Source organism: Coffea eugenioides, chromosome 9 (genome assembly GCF_003713205.1).
Source record: "Coffea eugenioides isolate CCC68of chromosome 9, Ceug_1.0, whole genome shotgun sequence".
Lineage (NCBI taxonomy): Eukaryota > Viridiplantae > Streptophyta > Magnoliopsida > Gentianales > Rubiaceae > Coffea > Coffea eugenioides.
In genome coordinates, this window is record NC_040043.1 from 11,567,001 (window position 1) to 11,582,702 (window position 15,702).

The 15,702-nt window shown below is 35.4% G+C and overlaps 1 protein-coding gene across 1 annotated transcript; it reads left to right on the forward strand.

The window, feature by feature from the left end:
- The first annotated feature begins 714 nt into the window (after positions 1–714).
- Positions 715–5,846, forward strand: LOC113783336 (putative F-box/LRR-repeat protein 23). The gene is made up of 2 exons (XM_027329440.1): positions 715–1,127; positions 4,692–5,846. Exons 1-2 carry the CDS (start codon positions 793–795, stop codon positions 5,293–5,295), a joined length of 939 nt encoding a protein of 312 aa, XP_027185241.1. The 5' UTR covers positions 715–792; the 3' UTR covers positions 5,296–5,846.
- Positions 5,847–15,702: the final 9,856 nt, after the last annotated feature.

Genomic DNA, 15,702 nt, shown 5'->3' on the forward strand with positions numbered 1-15,702 from the left:
AAATTTCGGAAATGCAGTAGTAATTTATTTTTAAAAATTTAAGTTGCATATTTATTTCAATTTACACTTGAACATACATCGATCGGTGCTCTCTGGATGCGTCTAAACTCCAGTGAATGTCTTTAAACTAAATTCTAATCAAAGTAGTATCCAAAATGTAATGATTCAGAGTAAAATGCCCATAAAACTTAGTACAAGGACAGCTAGTGTGAATATCCGTGCTATCCAAAATATTTATGTATTTTACATAAATGTAATGATTCAGAGTAAAATGCCCATAAATAGATAGTATTTTGTTGATATAATGCCCATAATCGGTGGCCCCAGGATGGCTTTGTTTAGTAATTAGTACTGCTTACGCTTCCTCACAAATGTTTTATTCTTAGACCCTTTATATTTATGTTAATTCCGTGACATCCCAACACATTTTGAGCTTATGCAGTACACAATATTTCCAAACTCCGGTTATAGGTCTCCACTTGCTTTTGTACAAATATTCTCTTCTTGGTCCATACATGTCAGGTTGCAACGTGCCACCTTCTTTGCCATATGCTTTACTTTTCACACCTCTTTTTTTACTACAACATCGATATTTCCTTTCCAAAACTCCCAAACAATTTCTCCTCTCTTCTTTTCTTTGCTTTTCTTTTTTTAATTTAAGTTTTCTCATCTTTTCCTTTCGAAACTCCAAAACTAGGTATTAGCTTTGTACTCAAAAATCGACCGTGTTTCTCTGCCATTCCTCAATCTTCCCCTGCCCTCAGACCCTTCATTCCGAATAAATCCCTAAAAATGGGGTCAATCCCACGGGCATCAACTCCGCCACCGCCGTGGGTGGAGCTGCCGCCAGAGATAACAACGATAATTCTGCAAAAATTGGGTACAATTGAGATTCTCACGACCGTCCAATTGGTTTGTAAAACTTGGCGGGACCTGTGCGTCGACCCTGCCATATGGCGCATTATCGACCTGCGCAATGATATGCGGAACGACGGAAGCCTCTTGGACTCCGCCTATGACCTTGAGAAGATTTGCCGCCACGCTGTCGATCGTAGCCAAGGCCAGTTGATTGATATCAACATTGAGTTCTTTGGCACCGATGACTTGCTCTGTTACATCTCCCAGCGGTATGATTTTTCCTCGAAAAAATAACTGTGATTTTTTTTGAATTCTTGAGACATAGTTCAGCTTTATTGCGTAGCAAATTCATTTATATCGCTGAGTTGAGGAATAACTTCAATTATCCCTAGCAAATTGTAGTTTGAGTGCAACGGAGATTAATTTTATACCGTTAAACTGGGCAATTTCCATTTGCCAAGTGCCAATTTTAGCGATATATTCATAATACAGATAACTAGTGTATGAGAAGATTAAATGGGTGGAAAATGGACAGGATTTGATTTGATTCAAAAGTAAATTACAGGTCACACCTCTATATAATACAACAGAAACAGGAAATTTGAGCAAGTTTATTCCTAGCCTGTTTGTGACAACGTAGAGGACTGATGTGGGGAACGGAAATAATTATGGGTTTTGCAAGTGTAGTTGGGCCATTAGAAAGGAAATGTAGTCGGGGAAACCTGGGCAATTTACAGCCGAAATAGCCTGTCCCACATGAGGATCTTGTTAACTGTTTAAAGTATTCCATATTGGATACAATTTGATAGAGTGACCTAGAATACAATACAGTTTGATTAGGAAACCCATACTGTAGCATAGTTGGGGTTAATTTTTTTTTAAAGGGACAAGAAAAAGAAAAAGAATCTAGTTCTTGAAACATGGGTGGGTTTAGAGTTAAATTGGCCTGCCCCATATGGGAATCTTTTTCACCGTTTACAGTGCTCTGTGACTTTGAAAAGCATTTGACAGAAAGACCGACAAATTCGAGGAAAATGAGGGACATTCAATCATTATTATTAATTAACTCTTTGGTGCTACCTCATGCTTGTCACTTTTTTATGCCTGTGTAAGCTCTAGAATTGAATCTACTACTGGAGATTAACAACGTCTATTGCTTTTGCAATTCTTTTTATTCAATATTGGATCAAGTTATGTTAAAAAAATAAGTGATTAAAATTAAATCATTAGTTATGTTGATTGGTAATGTAATTTTTTATTGGATTGCAACCGAAAAAAAATATGACTTCTAAAATTATAGATCAAATGGAGACTCTTAGTTATTGTTGTTGGTAATCTTGGCACTTATATTTGGGTCATATTGTTATATGTGGGTTGGAACTATAGGAGAATCTATGCATGTCGGAGAAAATTAAAGCCTTTTGGTTTGAATTGAAATGATGAATATTGTCGTTTCTTCTAGAATTGGTTTTCACATGCTCTTGTAAGCATGCTATTTGAGTATTAGTGGCCCATGAGTATTAGAGCACTTATTTGAGACCCAAAAAGTAGACTAAGAAGTCAATGAACTTTCCCTCAGTAGATTGCTGATAGTTTTTGAATTTTCCTTTATTGAGAGTTTATTTTTAATATGATAAAATCGGTATAGTAGATAATTCCTCTTCCTGTGACACAGCTGCAAATCCTTGGATAACGCACTTTATGAAATCCAGAATGTCACTATTCTTGCATATTCATCCTAGATCATATATCTGTTAATAAGACTTTCAGTATGGCTGTAGCGTCTCTGTTCCATGTTTTTGTACCTGTCTCTCAATTCTTTTACGTGTTCTTTCTAGATAGAATTAGTGTACTAGCAAAAGTTACCCATGATTTTCCTTCAGTTTACTCATGAGTGTCACAGAGTGTTGTTGCTGAAATTACCCTAGGACTAACAGCCTTGAATATAGCCCAAACGATATGGAAACTGTCTTTAGTAGTTTAGTCACCACTAAATCTACCTACAACATTTTTATTTTTAGTCATTTGCGTTTGAAGAGAGAGCTCGGCATTCCACCGCACCAAGGGTGAGGGATAGTTATTGGTAATCTTTGCTGCACTTCATTATGCATGTGTTAAGTATTCTGCAATTGCATCCATGTTACTTGCAGTTGGTTGTATCTATCAGGTTTTGATTGCAAAAGTTCAGTAGAGGTACTTGGATATGGTGTAGAGCATATTTTATATTAGGACTTGGAACTCCATGGTAGTAGAAAATTTATACATGTATTTGAGTATGCTAATTTCTGTATAAAGCTTAATTGCTTCTTCAATTCACCTCAATGGCCAGGAGGGTTCATGCCAAACTTGCGCCAGTGTAGTCTCCCCAATCTTAAGTCAACGCATCCAAGTTATAATTGATTGTATCCAACCCTGTTCCATACCAGCACCATCACTGCGTTTCTAGACATGGGTGCTTTCGAGGGTTCATGCCAAACTTGCGCCAGTGTAGTCTCCCCAATCTTAAGTCAACGCATCCAAGTTATAATTGATTGTATCCAACCCTGTTCCATACCAGCACCATCACTGCGTTTCTAGACATGGGTGCTTTCGATTAAGTTTTTATGAGACAAATTAAGGAAAACAATGACACTGTAAATTTCTAGCTGGAAAGTGCCAGAAAAATACATTGATGCAGGACCATAATGATCATGGGCATTGCATATTTACTGTGGAAATGAGGTGCTTTTGTCACTTGGGACTTTGATGGTGTCTACTTTCGTGGCTGGTTAGGTTTTTAGTATTATGTAGATCTTATTTACTTTTTCTAGAAGAAAGAAACAGAATTAAATTAGTTTGTATTACAGTTAAGCTTCTTTTCATTCTAGTTTAGCCTTATTGTGTCTTATGGTTATCAAATGTACTTCTTGTGTAACTTATTATCAGAGAACCCAAACATGTTGCTGTAATTCAGCCTACATCCAGGGTTTGCTTTGTGTCACCCAAATACTCCAGGCTTTGATTGGATATTGCTTTTAGGGTGTTTTTAAGAAAAGTATCCCTTTTTTTTCATATATTGGATAAACTGAGTATGTGAAATAAACGGTGATTGGAACATTGATAGTTTTTCGAAAACATATATTTTACATATAGCATCATCCAAATGGACTTAGGGTTTTATTAATTAATAATATCATTTTGCTTTCTCTCTTTGCCAGCATCAACTAGTCTAATAGAAAGGTTGAATACCCATAGTGTTGCAGGGGTCTATTGTTACAATATTATGCCATGTCCTGAAGGCAAATTATGTTTCATAGTAGTTGTTAGACTGCTGAAAATGTTCTGAGCTGCTGAGGTCTTCTGGGATTTTGAAGCAATTTATGAATTGTGGTGAATTTGATGTATCATAAAAAGACCAGATATAGTTTTTGCTTTTATTATGTATCTCCTTTCCTTTTCTTTTGGAAATGACCGGGATCATTTCATGTGGTCTATTGTGTCTGTGAGAGAATTGCACCTGTTAAAGAGAATTGGGTTTATACTTTTGTACAAGGCCTAACCCTTACCGAATGACTATATGATCAAATTCCGCACTAGATATTTTAACTGCCATAGAGTATCCAAGGCCATTAGGAGATGTAAACAGCATGGAGATAATTATTTTGGTGTATTGTATACTGATATGTATTTGGACCTTAAACCATAATGGTTATTCTTTTTTCCAATACTTTAATACATCTCATTGTAGTGTATTATGGAGTTATGACTGCTTATCTCTATTCCTTTCCAATATCATAGATGGTAGAATATGCCTTAATTTTCCATAGTTTCTGCTTTATTATTGGTGCAAACAGATCAGGTCAACTCAGACGTCTACGGCTAGTATTTTGCTATCATTTATCTGGTGAAGCACTAAGCAAAGCGGTTAAGAAAATGCCATATCTGGAGGAACTGCAACTGTACTATACTAGAATCACCAAAGAAGCTATTGAAGCTGTTGGTCATTCATGCCCTCATTTAAAGTGTTTTAGGTTGAATAACCAAGGCTTTAGACGGCCACAAATAGAATGTGATGAGGAGGCATTAGCTGTTGCAGAAAATATGCCATCATTATGTCATCTTCAGCTTTTTGGAAACAAGATGACAAATGAAGGACTAAAGGCCATTCTTGATGGTTGCCATCACCTTGAGTCACTTGATTTGCGGCATTGTTTCAATCTTTGTCTTGAAGGTAGTCTAGAAAGAAGGTGTTCTCAACAAATCAAAGAATTGAAGCGCCCTCATGACTCAACTGAAGATTATGAGTTTGAATGTCACATTGAGGATTTTGAATCATCTGATGAAGATTATTCGTTCAGATTTTCAGACATCGACCATATGTCTTTGGATGATGATTATTATGAATTCTCTGATCTTGACGATGAATATTTTGACTATGCAGACTTGGTTATCGATTAGTGCTGGTTTACTTTGATTTTGTTGACAGAAAAACCTTTGGGCATTGTGTAATGCACTTTCAACTGTTGTGCCAGATGCTTGAGCTTCATACATCTTTTTCAGTGCCTCTGGTGTCTGTTTTACGCATGGAAATTTAACTAGAGTTCTCCTTGGTTAACGAGACTAGTAGGCTTGTCAATGGAGGTTAATGTAGGCTTCTGTTTCATTGAAAGTTCATGTGGTGTTGACAATCCCTTGCAGCTCTGGCCAACAGCTCGTGAGACTTTAACTATGAGGCAAGCCCATTTCCTATGCTTTTATCAGGGAGTTGATTCTGTAGGTGCTAAATCAATTTCTTCAAAATGATCGTCTCATTTATTTGGATATGTACCTCATACCTGTTAGGAAAAAGAGTTTCACAATTCTCTGTAATTTTATGGACATCTTCTCTTGGCTTGTCCAGAGTTTTGGATTTCTATGATTCTGCCAGTACTGCTTTGTCTACATTTTGTGTATCACCACTTTTGGTGACTTCATTTGCTCATAAAGGAAACTCATGGAATGGATTGGCATATTGTCTTATAATAAGCCCAAGTTTGAGCTACGCTATTCTATTAAGGATGACATGTTATGCTACTTCTTGAACTGATCTAGGCTAGTTTTTCTACTAAAATCTGATTAGAAACGTATTATTGAGATTCACTTGTCAAAACTGATTCTGTTGATGCAGTTTTAGCATTCTTGGGTGTTGAACAATTAGCATTCATTGAGTTGCTGTTTCAAAGGCTATTCACGACCACAGCTTGGTGTCCGATGAGCTGGGGAATTCCCTAGGTTTGCTAGGTGTAGAAGAGCTCCCTTGCAATCAAAGGCAAACTCGGCTAGATTTGGGATTATTTGCAGCCGTATCCTACCTTTGAACCTTTTGGTGATGCTAGGGACGGTAAAGGGCAAAAGAGAACGTGGATAATTTATTAACTACTGCAGGATATGATGGTTTTTTTTTGCATATTACATAGAGTGGCTGGTGTTCAATTATTGCTACTCTGCTTCTTCTGAGAGTAATTTGATAGATGTTCCTATTCACGCATATATTAGTTGCCCTTAGCAGATCATAAACAGAACAAAGGTTTGTGGCTGGAGAAATGAGATTTATTACCCTTTTGCACTCATACCAAAGATTTAAATGTTTTGCTACATCTTTGGGCAACCAACAAATGAGTGGAATGTTACAACAGAAACAAGAAGAAAAGGGCATAAACATAATGGGGCCACTCAATACATATTTCAGCACTCATTAATTTCATTCAATTTACAGAAGATCCACTATGATGCGCTGGATCCCAGCAAAAAGGCCTATGCACATTCTATTACGGAGATTAAACTCCTAGAACATCTTTTGCTTCAATTTTATAATGTTAATGTTCTAGGTATCTTGTTGCTTATGAACAAACTATGATGTGAAGTAGTCGTTAATATATCTTATAACCGTAGTCAAATACTTGCATTTCCTCTATTTCTAAGAGCCTCGTATCATTTTAAGATTTTACCTCACAATTGAAATGCCTATTTCATCTTGTTCATTTCAGAGTTTAGACTAAGGTTTTGTTTGATAAAGTTGAATCTGAAGTCTGAATTCTGAAATCTGAATATTAAAATAATTAATTTACTGAATTTTAAGCACTAAAAAGAAATATGTGAATGTCTGAATTTTAATGCTGAATCTATTTATATTGTTTGATAAACATTTATAACTGAATGCTTAATAAGTTAAATTTAACAATTTTGCCCTTATATCATTTCATCCAAAAAAAGAAATAAAACCTATGATTTAATTAGCTTAAAATTTTTAGGTATGAAAATGACAATATTTATTTTTAAATCAAATTAATATAAAAGATGAAATATATTATATGATGAGTATGGAGAATATGTGAAAGTCATTAAAAAGGCAGAAAAGAGAAATAGAAAATCATTAGATACAGAATGTTAAGTTGTTTAATTAGATAAGAATTTTGAATATAATTAATAAACAAGGGTAGATTTGGTAGATAAGATAAGGTAGTTGAAGTAATTCTATTGATTCTTATCAGAATTAAGCATTCAGTTAGGATTCTTGTGCTGAAAAAAATACATACAAGTTCAGCACTACTTAACAAATTCAGCAAATGGATTTTCATTTATCAAACACTCAAAACATCTAAATGTTTGAAAAAGTTCAGATTCAGCACTTTTTTATGTTATCAAACAGACCCTAAGCCTGTATTTGATAAAACTGAAATCTGAAATCGTTAATTTAATGAATTGTTATTTACTAAAATACTAACATTTGAGTGTATTCTACGTAAAATAATAAGTGATCAGCTTGTCACTTATTTTTTTAGAGTAAGTTTTGATTAGACAATTTAGAGCCATTTAATTAATTAAGATATTCTATTTTTGGTTATCAAAACCGTCTAAATGTTAAAGTCTAAATCCATTAAATTTAAGTGTTGAATTGAATTACCAAACAGGGCCTAAGTTAGGTGTTGATATCATTAACAACTTAACATTGAATTACTTGCTTGTAAGTATGCTAGATATTGTAAACTAAAATGATCCCCTGCATGTCTGATTTTGCAGTACAAGGCCTTGGCCAAGATTTGGCCATAATGAACAGATTTTGCAAATTTTTTTTTTTTGGTGAATAGATTTTGCAAATTACTCGTGATAGAATCTCCCAGCGCCTCACTTCTTTTCAAATAAATAAGTGTATAAATATAGTTAATTCTAAACTATCTCTTTTCAGACTTATGTAATGCATCTCACATTCTCTAACTAAATGACTAGTTACTGTTGTTACAGTATAAAACTGCTCAATTTATTGGCAGAAAGATGTGCAATCTTGCAGTATGTGAGTAATTTGTTCATCTTTATCATGGTAGAAATTGTCATTTCACTTAGAACTATAGGGGTTATGCTGAATTAGACTTATTTTAGACCAATCAATAATTGATACAAATATGTGGTTGTCAATGTGAAGAAGAATCTGTGGAGGAAACAGGCGGCGGTTTAAACGCAATCAACCTTTTTATGTACAAATAGTCAAGAAATTATCATATACTAATTTCAAAAATCTTCACAGGTACATTGGATCAATCAAAAGTTTATAATCTAGTGTAAAATCAGGGCAAATTAAACTTGAAAGGCAAAACCCAAGTTCAAAAGAATTAAAATTTCCACATCCTTGGCTTATTTCATGATGCCTGTATACACATCCAAACTATTCTACCTCATTCTTTTGTTTTTTTTTTTGGTCAAATATTCTACCTCATCCGGACTACTCGAAAATTCAGGCCTTATTTGGCAAGCAAGTTTTTTGCCAAGTTTTTCTGTTACAAGTTTTTTAACAACTTTAACTACAGTAATCTTAAAATATTTCTCAAAATTTTTAAACTATATACTTCAAAATATCCAAAAGTTTACACACTTCAAAAAAATTTTCTACAACTTCTACAGTAAGTTATCGTAAAATTTTAAACAAACAACAAAAAAACTCATTTATCCAATGGGAAGTCCGTGTTCCTTGACCAAAATTGCATGAAGTCAAAAATATAAATTCAGAGTTATAAATCATATGCGTTTATTATCTTATTTATGGATGTTAAATCATCTTGAAATCACACTGATTGTCCCTCAAATTTTGTGTTTGTCCTCTTTTAGCCTTTTATTTTTAAAAGGACACAATTTAGTACATTACGTGTACAAAACGCACTCTTTGGGAAGAAATATTTTCGTTCAGACAAATATTGGGGAATTTCCATTTAAATGAATGATAAACCCAAAGGCATCTCTTTGAGAGGACCAAGTGCACTATGAAATCTAAAGGCACGATTAAGCAAGAAAAATTTAGAGAAAATCTTATATACACTGACAATATATATACTATTACCGTTGAATCCATAACACACGTGCAAAAGTTGGATTTCAATTCAAAAGTTGCATAATTGTTATTCAATTAAGGCTAACAGTGTATAACTGTCAGTGTAAGAAAGATTAATCTAAAAGTTTATTATATTATAGTGAAAATTACACTCTCCTCCTTTTGTAGTTTTAGGGCTGAATAATTATCGATGAATGATTTTTTGATAATATCTCAAAAAAACAGTCAAACTTACTTCAAAGTCTTCAAGACCATATTTATATGTGAAAATTTAACATATAATAGCTTCATCTTCAATCATTATTTATTGTTTAGTAGGGTGAAGCGTAAGTTGATGTTTGAGCAAGAATACTGTGTGATGCCTATTTTGCCCCTTAAATTAGTATCATATGGTGCACAACTAAAAAATTTTAGGTATCATTTGGTATATTTTGGGACAAAATTGTGTCATTTTAAAAGTTAGGAAAAAATATGGAAAACACTCTGAGGGACTATTTTTGCACTTTTCCTAGATTTTCACAAAATCGTTTTACAATTTACTCATCATCAACTTGAATCTAAGTTTCAAGAATTTGATTAACAACTTGTTATAAAAACTCATCATTACTAGGTGAGTTTATGGGTCTAAAACTCGGCATTAATTTACTGATACACTTTTCATTTTATTGACTCAACCATCAAATGAATACCTAACACAAGCCCTACCATCATTCAATAAAACTCATCTTAATTAATTAGTTTAAGTAATTATTCTTGAAGACGAAGTCTTGCCTAGAGGACATAAGTCTAGTGCTCTACCTCTGCCACTACACTGGGCACAAGTTACAATGCTTGGACAACTTACGTGAAAAAGTCTTTCGTACTACCATTGCTAAAGAAGATCTGATGACACCAGTTGCGCAGAAAGTATACATTCATTCTAGGGTAGAACATGTAACAATTTCAATGAGGATTTGACTTATAAAATTGGTAAATAAAAACAGGAAGAATTGTAGTTTTGATCCCCAAACTACCATTCATGTGCAATTTCAATCCCCAATCTATTTGGTTTCGTAGATGTGATTCCCATTCGATCATGTGATTTTGCACGAAATTGGACAATTGATGAATTTCGTTCATTTTGTAACTGAAATAATGGTACATGCAGTTACGTGTCATGACTTAAAAGCCTTTCATTTTTCTTTTAAACATAAAAAATAGGTTAAAATTATCAAACTTTGATACGTTTGATAATTAAACAGGTGTAAACACAATTAAGATTAGTTGATAGAGGCAAAAAAAAAAAAAAGAGAATGAAAACCAACTTCAGCCGACTCTTTCTAATTGAGCTTCCCACCACATTTTTTTTTGGGTGATTGAAACATACCCCGATTCAAACCACTTAGGACCTAAACCGACTCACACAATAAATTGAGGATACACCGCAGCCCCCCGCGACCGACCCACCCAGCCGACACACTAAATCGGGGATACACTGCGGCCCCCCATGACAGATCCAAGTTAGATAGAAGGATTCAAATTTGGGAAAAGATTCGAATTTAAAATCTCATTCAATCCAAGAGCCCTTAGACTACCCCTTGGGCGCTTCCCACCACATCTCAGGGGAAAGAAACCATAAAAGCAAGCCAGAAACAGAGATCTGCGTTAAGCATCACAGAATCCTTTCTCTCTTTGGCAGATTATTTGTGTGTTTCTTAATTAGGGCAAAAACCTTTACTCATCTTCATCGAAGCTCCTTAATCTCCTTGTAAGAAATTATGATATCAAGAATGATGCGGTTGAGCACGAGGCCCAAAGTGTACAAGTAGACCCTGTAAAGGTGCCCCAAGGCCCAGTGACACGAGCACGAGCTAAGAGATTCAAGGAGTCCCTCCAAGCCTTGGTACGTGCCATCCAAACCCAAGAGAAACCGGGCATTGAAGGAATTGAGTTGGAATATCCTTGCACGACTACTAAAATGCTGCTTACAATTGAAGATGCGAGTGTTCAAGCTCCAAACGGTGGGCTGAGCCGTAGTTAAGTACCCTCGCTGAGGTGTACGGGGGTCTCGCTGTCCGGTCAGCGAGTCAGGGGTCCAAGGGGGTTTCGCTGGTGGGGGTTCGGGGGCAACGCCCCCGAAGCTTATGATCTATAGTTAGTTGGGCTAGCTTTCGGTCAAGTGAAGGCCCAAGGGGCTGGCCGAACTTTCCTTGTTATTTTTCCAGTTTATTAGGTCTTAGTCACGGCTATTAATAGCCTCAAGCCGCATGTTACATTCAGTTTTTGAGAGTATTGAATAAAATTTCCAGAATTTCGTCCATTCCTTGTGGCAAATTCCCTTAGCTTGTAAAAGCTACCTTGAACATCCTAGAGTTGATCCTAGGCTGTTCTTGACTTATCAATCAAGCACACATACTTGATTGTGGCGTCCTCTACCGTTAAATCTGTTCTTGAGTGGTCCAAGTTCGGGTTCAACTCCGTCAAATCTTCATCGTGTTCCTCTAGATTCGAAGTAGCTTCCGCGTCTCGCATCAGCTTTCGTGAGAGAGAGAGGGAGTGAGGAGGAAGAGGAGAGAAGTCTGGTGTTTCTCTAAGAAACAAAGAGGAAACTAGAATTGCCGCCACCAGTTCAACCCCATCATCACCGGCAGATATTCACCAAGATATTTCAGGTATGGCCATGTCTGATAGTTTTTTTTTTATCATCCTGCTTAACCCAAGAGCCAAATCCGTCTGTTCACTGTTACATCGTTAGCATTCCAGAACTCACGCTGCGTTTGAGTCTTCTTGTTGTTCCTGTTGTCGGTTTATGATTGAGGAATGCGTGGGTTCGGCCTGGGTTTCGGAGGGACTGAAGTTCTGTGGTTTATGTGAATTCGGTTGATAGATTTTATTTGAGTTTTTGTATAAAAATGTATACGTAAGTTGGGCTGCAACTTTACAGCAGAAATATGGCGAAGTTGCAGTAGATTTTAAGTTTCTTGTTTTTTTTTTCTCTCTTGTGTTTCATCACTTTTACAAGCTAAGTTCTGTAGCCTAATATCCAAGTCGTGTTACAATGTCTTGATTGGAAAAAGGAAAAAAAGGAAAAGAACCATTAACTTTCACGTTTTCTTTTGCCTCCATGAAACTGAAATGGGTGATTATCTGTTAGTTGTTCCTTCGATGATATCTATTGTTGCAGGAACTTGGTTTTATGGCTTACGTTTACCTGAAAATTTGGAAACGATTTGAAGTTTGATGGCTTGAGTGAAGTGGTTGAATAATTTCTTTTGTTCCTGATGACCCCCCCATTAATTCATCAGAAGCCAACTGCGGTTTTCTTTACCCTGTAATTCCCTCATGTTTTCATTCGCTCGGATTGTCAGTGGTCATGGCGTTCATCAAAAGGTGTTGAGGGTTTCTAGGGAATCTGTGTTGATGAATGTTTGCTTTTGATTTGAGTTTGGTACCAGAATTCGTTGCATGTAATTGCTGGAACCTTAAAGTATCAGAAATTTGCTGCAAAATGTTGATGTAGTTTAGTTGCACGTTAAGCTCAGCAGCCTTGTTTTATTTTTCCTCTCTCTTGTCCCAATTTCTTACACTTCGTATTTAGTTAGAGAACCAATTAGGACTTTCTTGGGATGTTTGGCATGAATGCATCTAATCTGAATAAGGAGATTGCATGAAACTGATGGCAAAAGAAAAAGAAAGCTCCTGCTGCATTTTTTTTCCTTCTTCTTTCTTTTGTTGTTTAGTTCCTTTTACCCCTGATGGTTAGCTCAAATTCTTTGCTTCAATCCTGTAACGAAATTGCATGTTTTAGGTGATGATTGATAGTTAGAATCCTGGTATTTGATGAACTTGTTTGCATGATGAAAAGGATAGGAAGTCACGGCTGGCAATTGCAGAAGCATTCTCTTCATTGTTTTGCATGAACTTGCATGAAAAACTTTCAAAAATTGCACTTTGCCCCCCAGGTCTCCCCTTGTTCCACTATGACCCAACCAATTGAATAATTTCCTCAATTTGGTCCTTGACAGCTTTAATTTTACAATTTGTCATTGCTTGTTTGCTTCAATTAACTACCATGCTTTGTTTAAATTGCACTTAATTCATGATTTTAAGGGGTTTATGATCAAGTTGGTTTGTATTTGCATATTTTCTTTAATTTTCTCAAATTAAATTGGTGTCTTGACCTTTTCTTTATTTTTGGAGGGTAAATGAGTAATTTCACTCCATTAGGACTCCAACTCAAGGGAGGTACACTCTATTCCTTATTTTCATTTTATTTGATCCTATGTGCATCTACGTGGCTTATGTGTGCAATTGCATGACTTTAAGTGTTTATTTCATTTTCACTTTATTTACTCCTTTAGTTGCTTAGTTTTTGCTTTAATTTTAGTTCAATTTTATCATTTGGGAGGCACTCGAATGCCAAAGTTGTAATAGATAGGTTATTTTATTTATTTTTATTCCGTTTCCCCTCTTAGATTGTAGTAGGCTTCCCCCCGAATATAACAGATAGGGATTTATTCATTTTATTTTCGCTGTGTGTGATTTGCATGCCTACGTGCTATGTGTTACCGCTTTCTTAGGACGTGTATCTAGATATCATGCCTATGTGCTATGTGTCTTATGTGATTTATGCGTTTATTTGCTTTATTTTGCTTTATCTGATTTTCTTAGACTGTAATAAATGCATGTCATCACACTAGTCCAATGCTAGATGTGATTCCTTTCCCGTCACCACACTAGTCCAACGCTAGTTGTGGCTCTTTATTCCGATTTCTCACTAGTCCAATGCTAGTGAGGATTCATAGACGTGGGCTAGTCCAATGCTAGACCCAATAGGGCCGCCCCTTGCTAGTACATACTTGCATGCCCTCAATACATTTTCATTCATTTTTCTCTTTTAGTTTTACATATTTGCACGACCCTTTACTCCCTTTCCCTTGCACATTTAGGATTGCATTTCATTCTAGTTATTAAGGTCATTTGCTTGATTAGATTAGGAAATAACCCCTTGGCTATGGGATATGGACAAGTTTGGCTTTCTAGCCTTAGCACGCTCGTATTCCCTCTATTAAAGGGAAAATTGAGTCACGAACATTAGTCCCCCGTACCCGACATGATGCACTCCTTTAAGACATGTATATTTGTATGATTATTTTATTCCTTTTCTTTTCTTAGAGTCTCATATTTTGCATTATTCGTGACTTCTCCAAAGAATCACTATTGGGCATCACAATTAATGTGATTGGCACCACTCAAGCTTTGAAGAGAAATTTTGCCCCCCGATGCCCCCTAGGTCTAGGGTTTGCATTCATATAGTACATCCAAATGTGATAAATTCTTTGGTTAAAACAAGAAAATCTTTGACTAAATCACGCAACTAGCCTTGGCTAGGTCGAAGGGGTGCCTTGGATTTTATCCTTGCCTTCCCCTTCGTCAAATGTGACTCCCAAACCTTTTTCATTGGTTTATGTAGACTAGGAGTCATTTAAAAGGGGTTTTTCTACTTTTTTTTCTTTTTAAAAATTCATTTTAGGTGACTTGGTACACCTTAACTCTATACCAAGTGGCAACTCCATTTTTCATTCAATAAACCCTTTTTAAACTATATTTTGGGTCAAATCGTCGCATTTTCATGTCCCATTTAGACCCGTGCTTTTTTATTTATTTTTCAAAATCAAAAATTCACTTTTTTAAACCATTTATTTATTTTTCTTGTAAAAAATGGGGCGCGACACAAAGTCATCAATAGAGTTTGATTGTAGGCTACCTGAAAGGCTTCGGGTGATATGGTGTTTTTTAATCTTGTATATTATGTGCTTAAGTCATACTCCTTCTGTCCCAAATTGTTTGTCACATTTTGAAATTTCAATTTTTTAAAAATAATGGTTTGATGGTGATATTAGTCAATTTGTTTCCAAAGTTGCCCTCTAAAATTCAAATTTTAAATTTAAATTTAGTATGAAATACAGATTAAAATGATAATAGTATTGGAAAAAGAAATCAAAAGTAACTTTAACTTTAGTAAGAGATAAATATTTTGAGACATCTCAAAATGAAAAGCTTTACATTTCAATGAAACGGAAGAAATATCTTTTTTGCATGTAAGAGATTTTTTGGAAAAGATACAAATTTCTCCAACTTGTTTTGCTGTATCTGAAATTCGACTACCAGGATTTGGGAACTCATTATTATTCACCTTGTAGGGTGTCTAAGCAACTATTTCAAAAGTTTCATCTCATTGCAGAATAATTTGATGCAATGGGTTTTGTTTGAGTGGAGTGGGAAATTTTTTATCTAGAAGTTAATGAAAATGTCAATGGAAGGGTATGTTTATCTCTTTTTTTTCTTTTTTTTTTATATAAAATCCTCTTTTTATTCATGGAAAAACAATAACAGACAAAGATATTCCTTTTACATACGCCTAATTTTCCGAATTGAAGGCATCCCTAATCTGTCTAGGCGTATTGCCCCACGAACCAACCTTGGGAACGTACAAAAGCTATCGTATATCTTGACTTGTTGCTCTG

What these genes read in the sequence shown, in the direction of transcription:
- LOC113783336 (XM_027329440.1), top strand. Translation starts at nt 793, where the DNA reads ATGGGGTCAATCCCACGGGCATCAACTCCGCCACCGCCGTGGGTGGAG. An exon ending in CTCTGTTACATCTCCCAGCG is followed by an intron (nt 1,128 to 4,691) that starts GTATGATTTTTC and finishes TGGTGCAAACAG; the next exon opens with ATCAGGTCAACTCAGACGTC.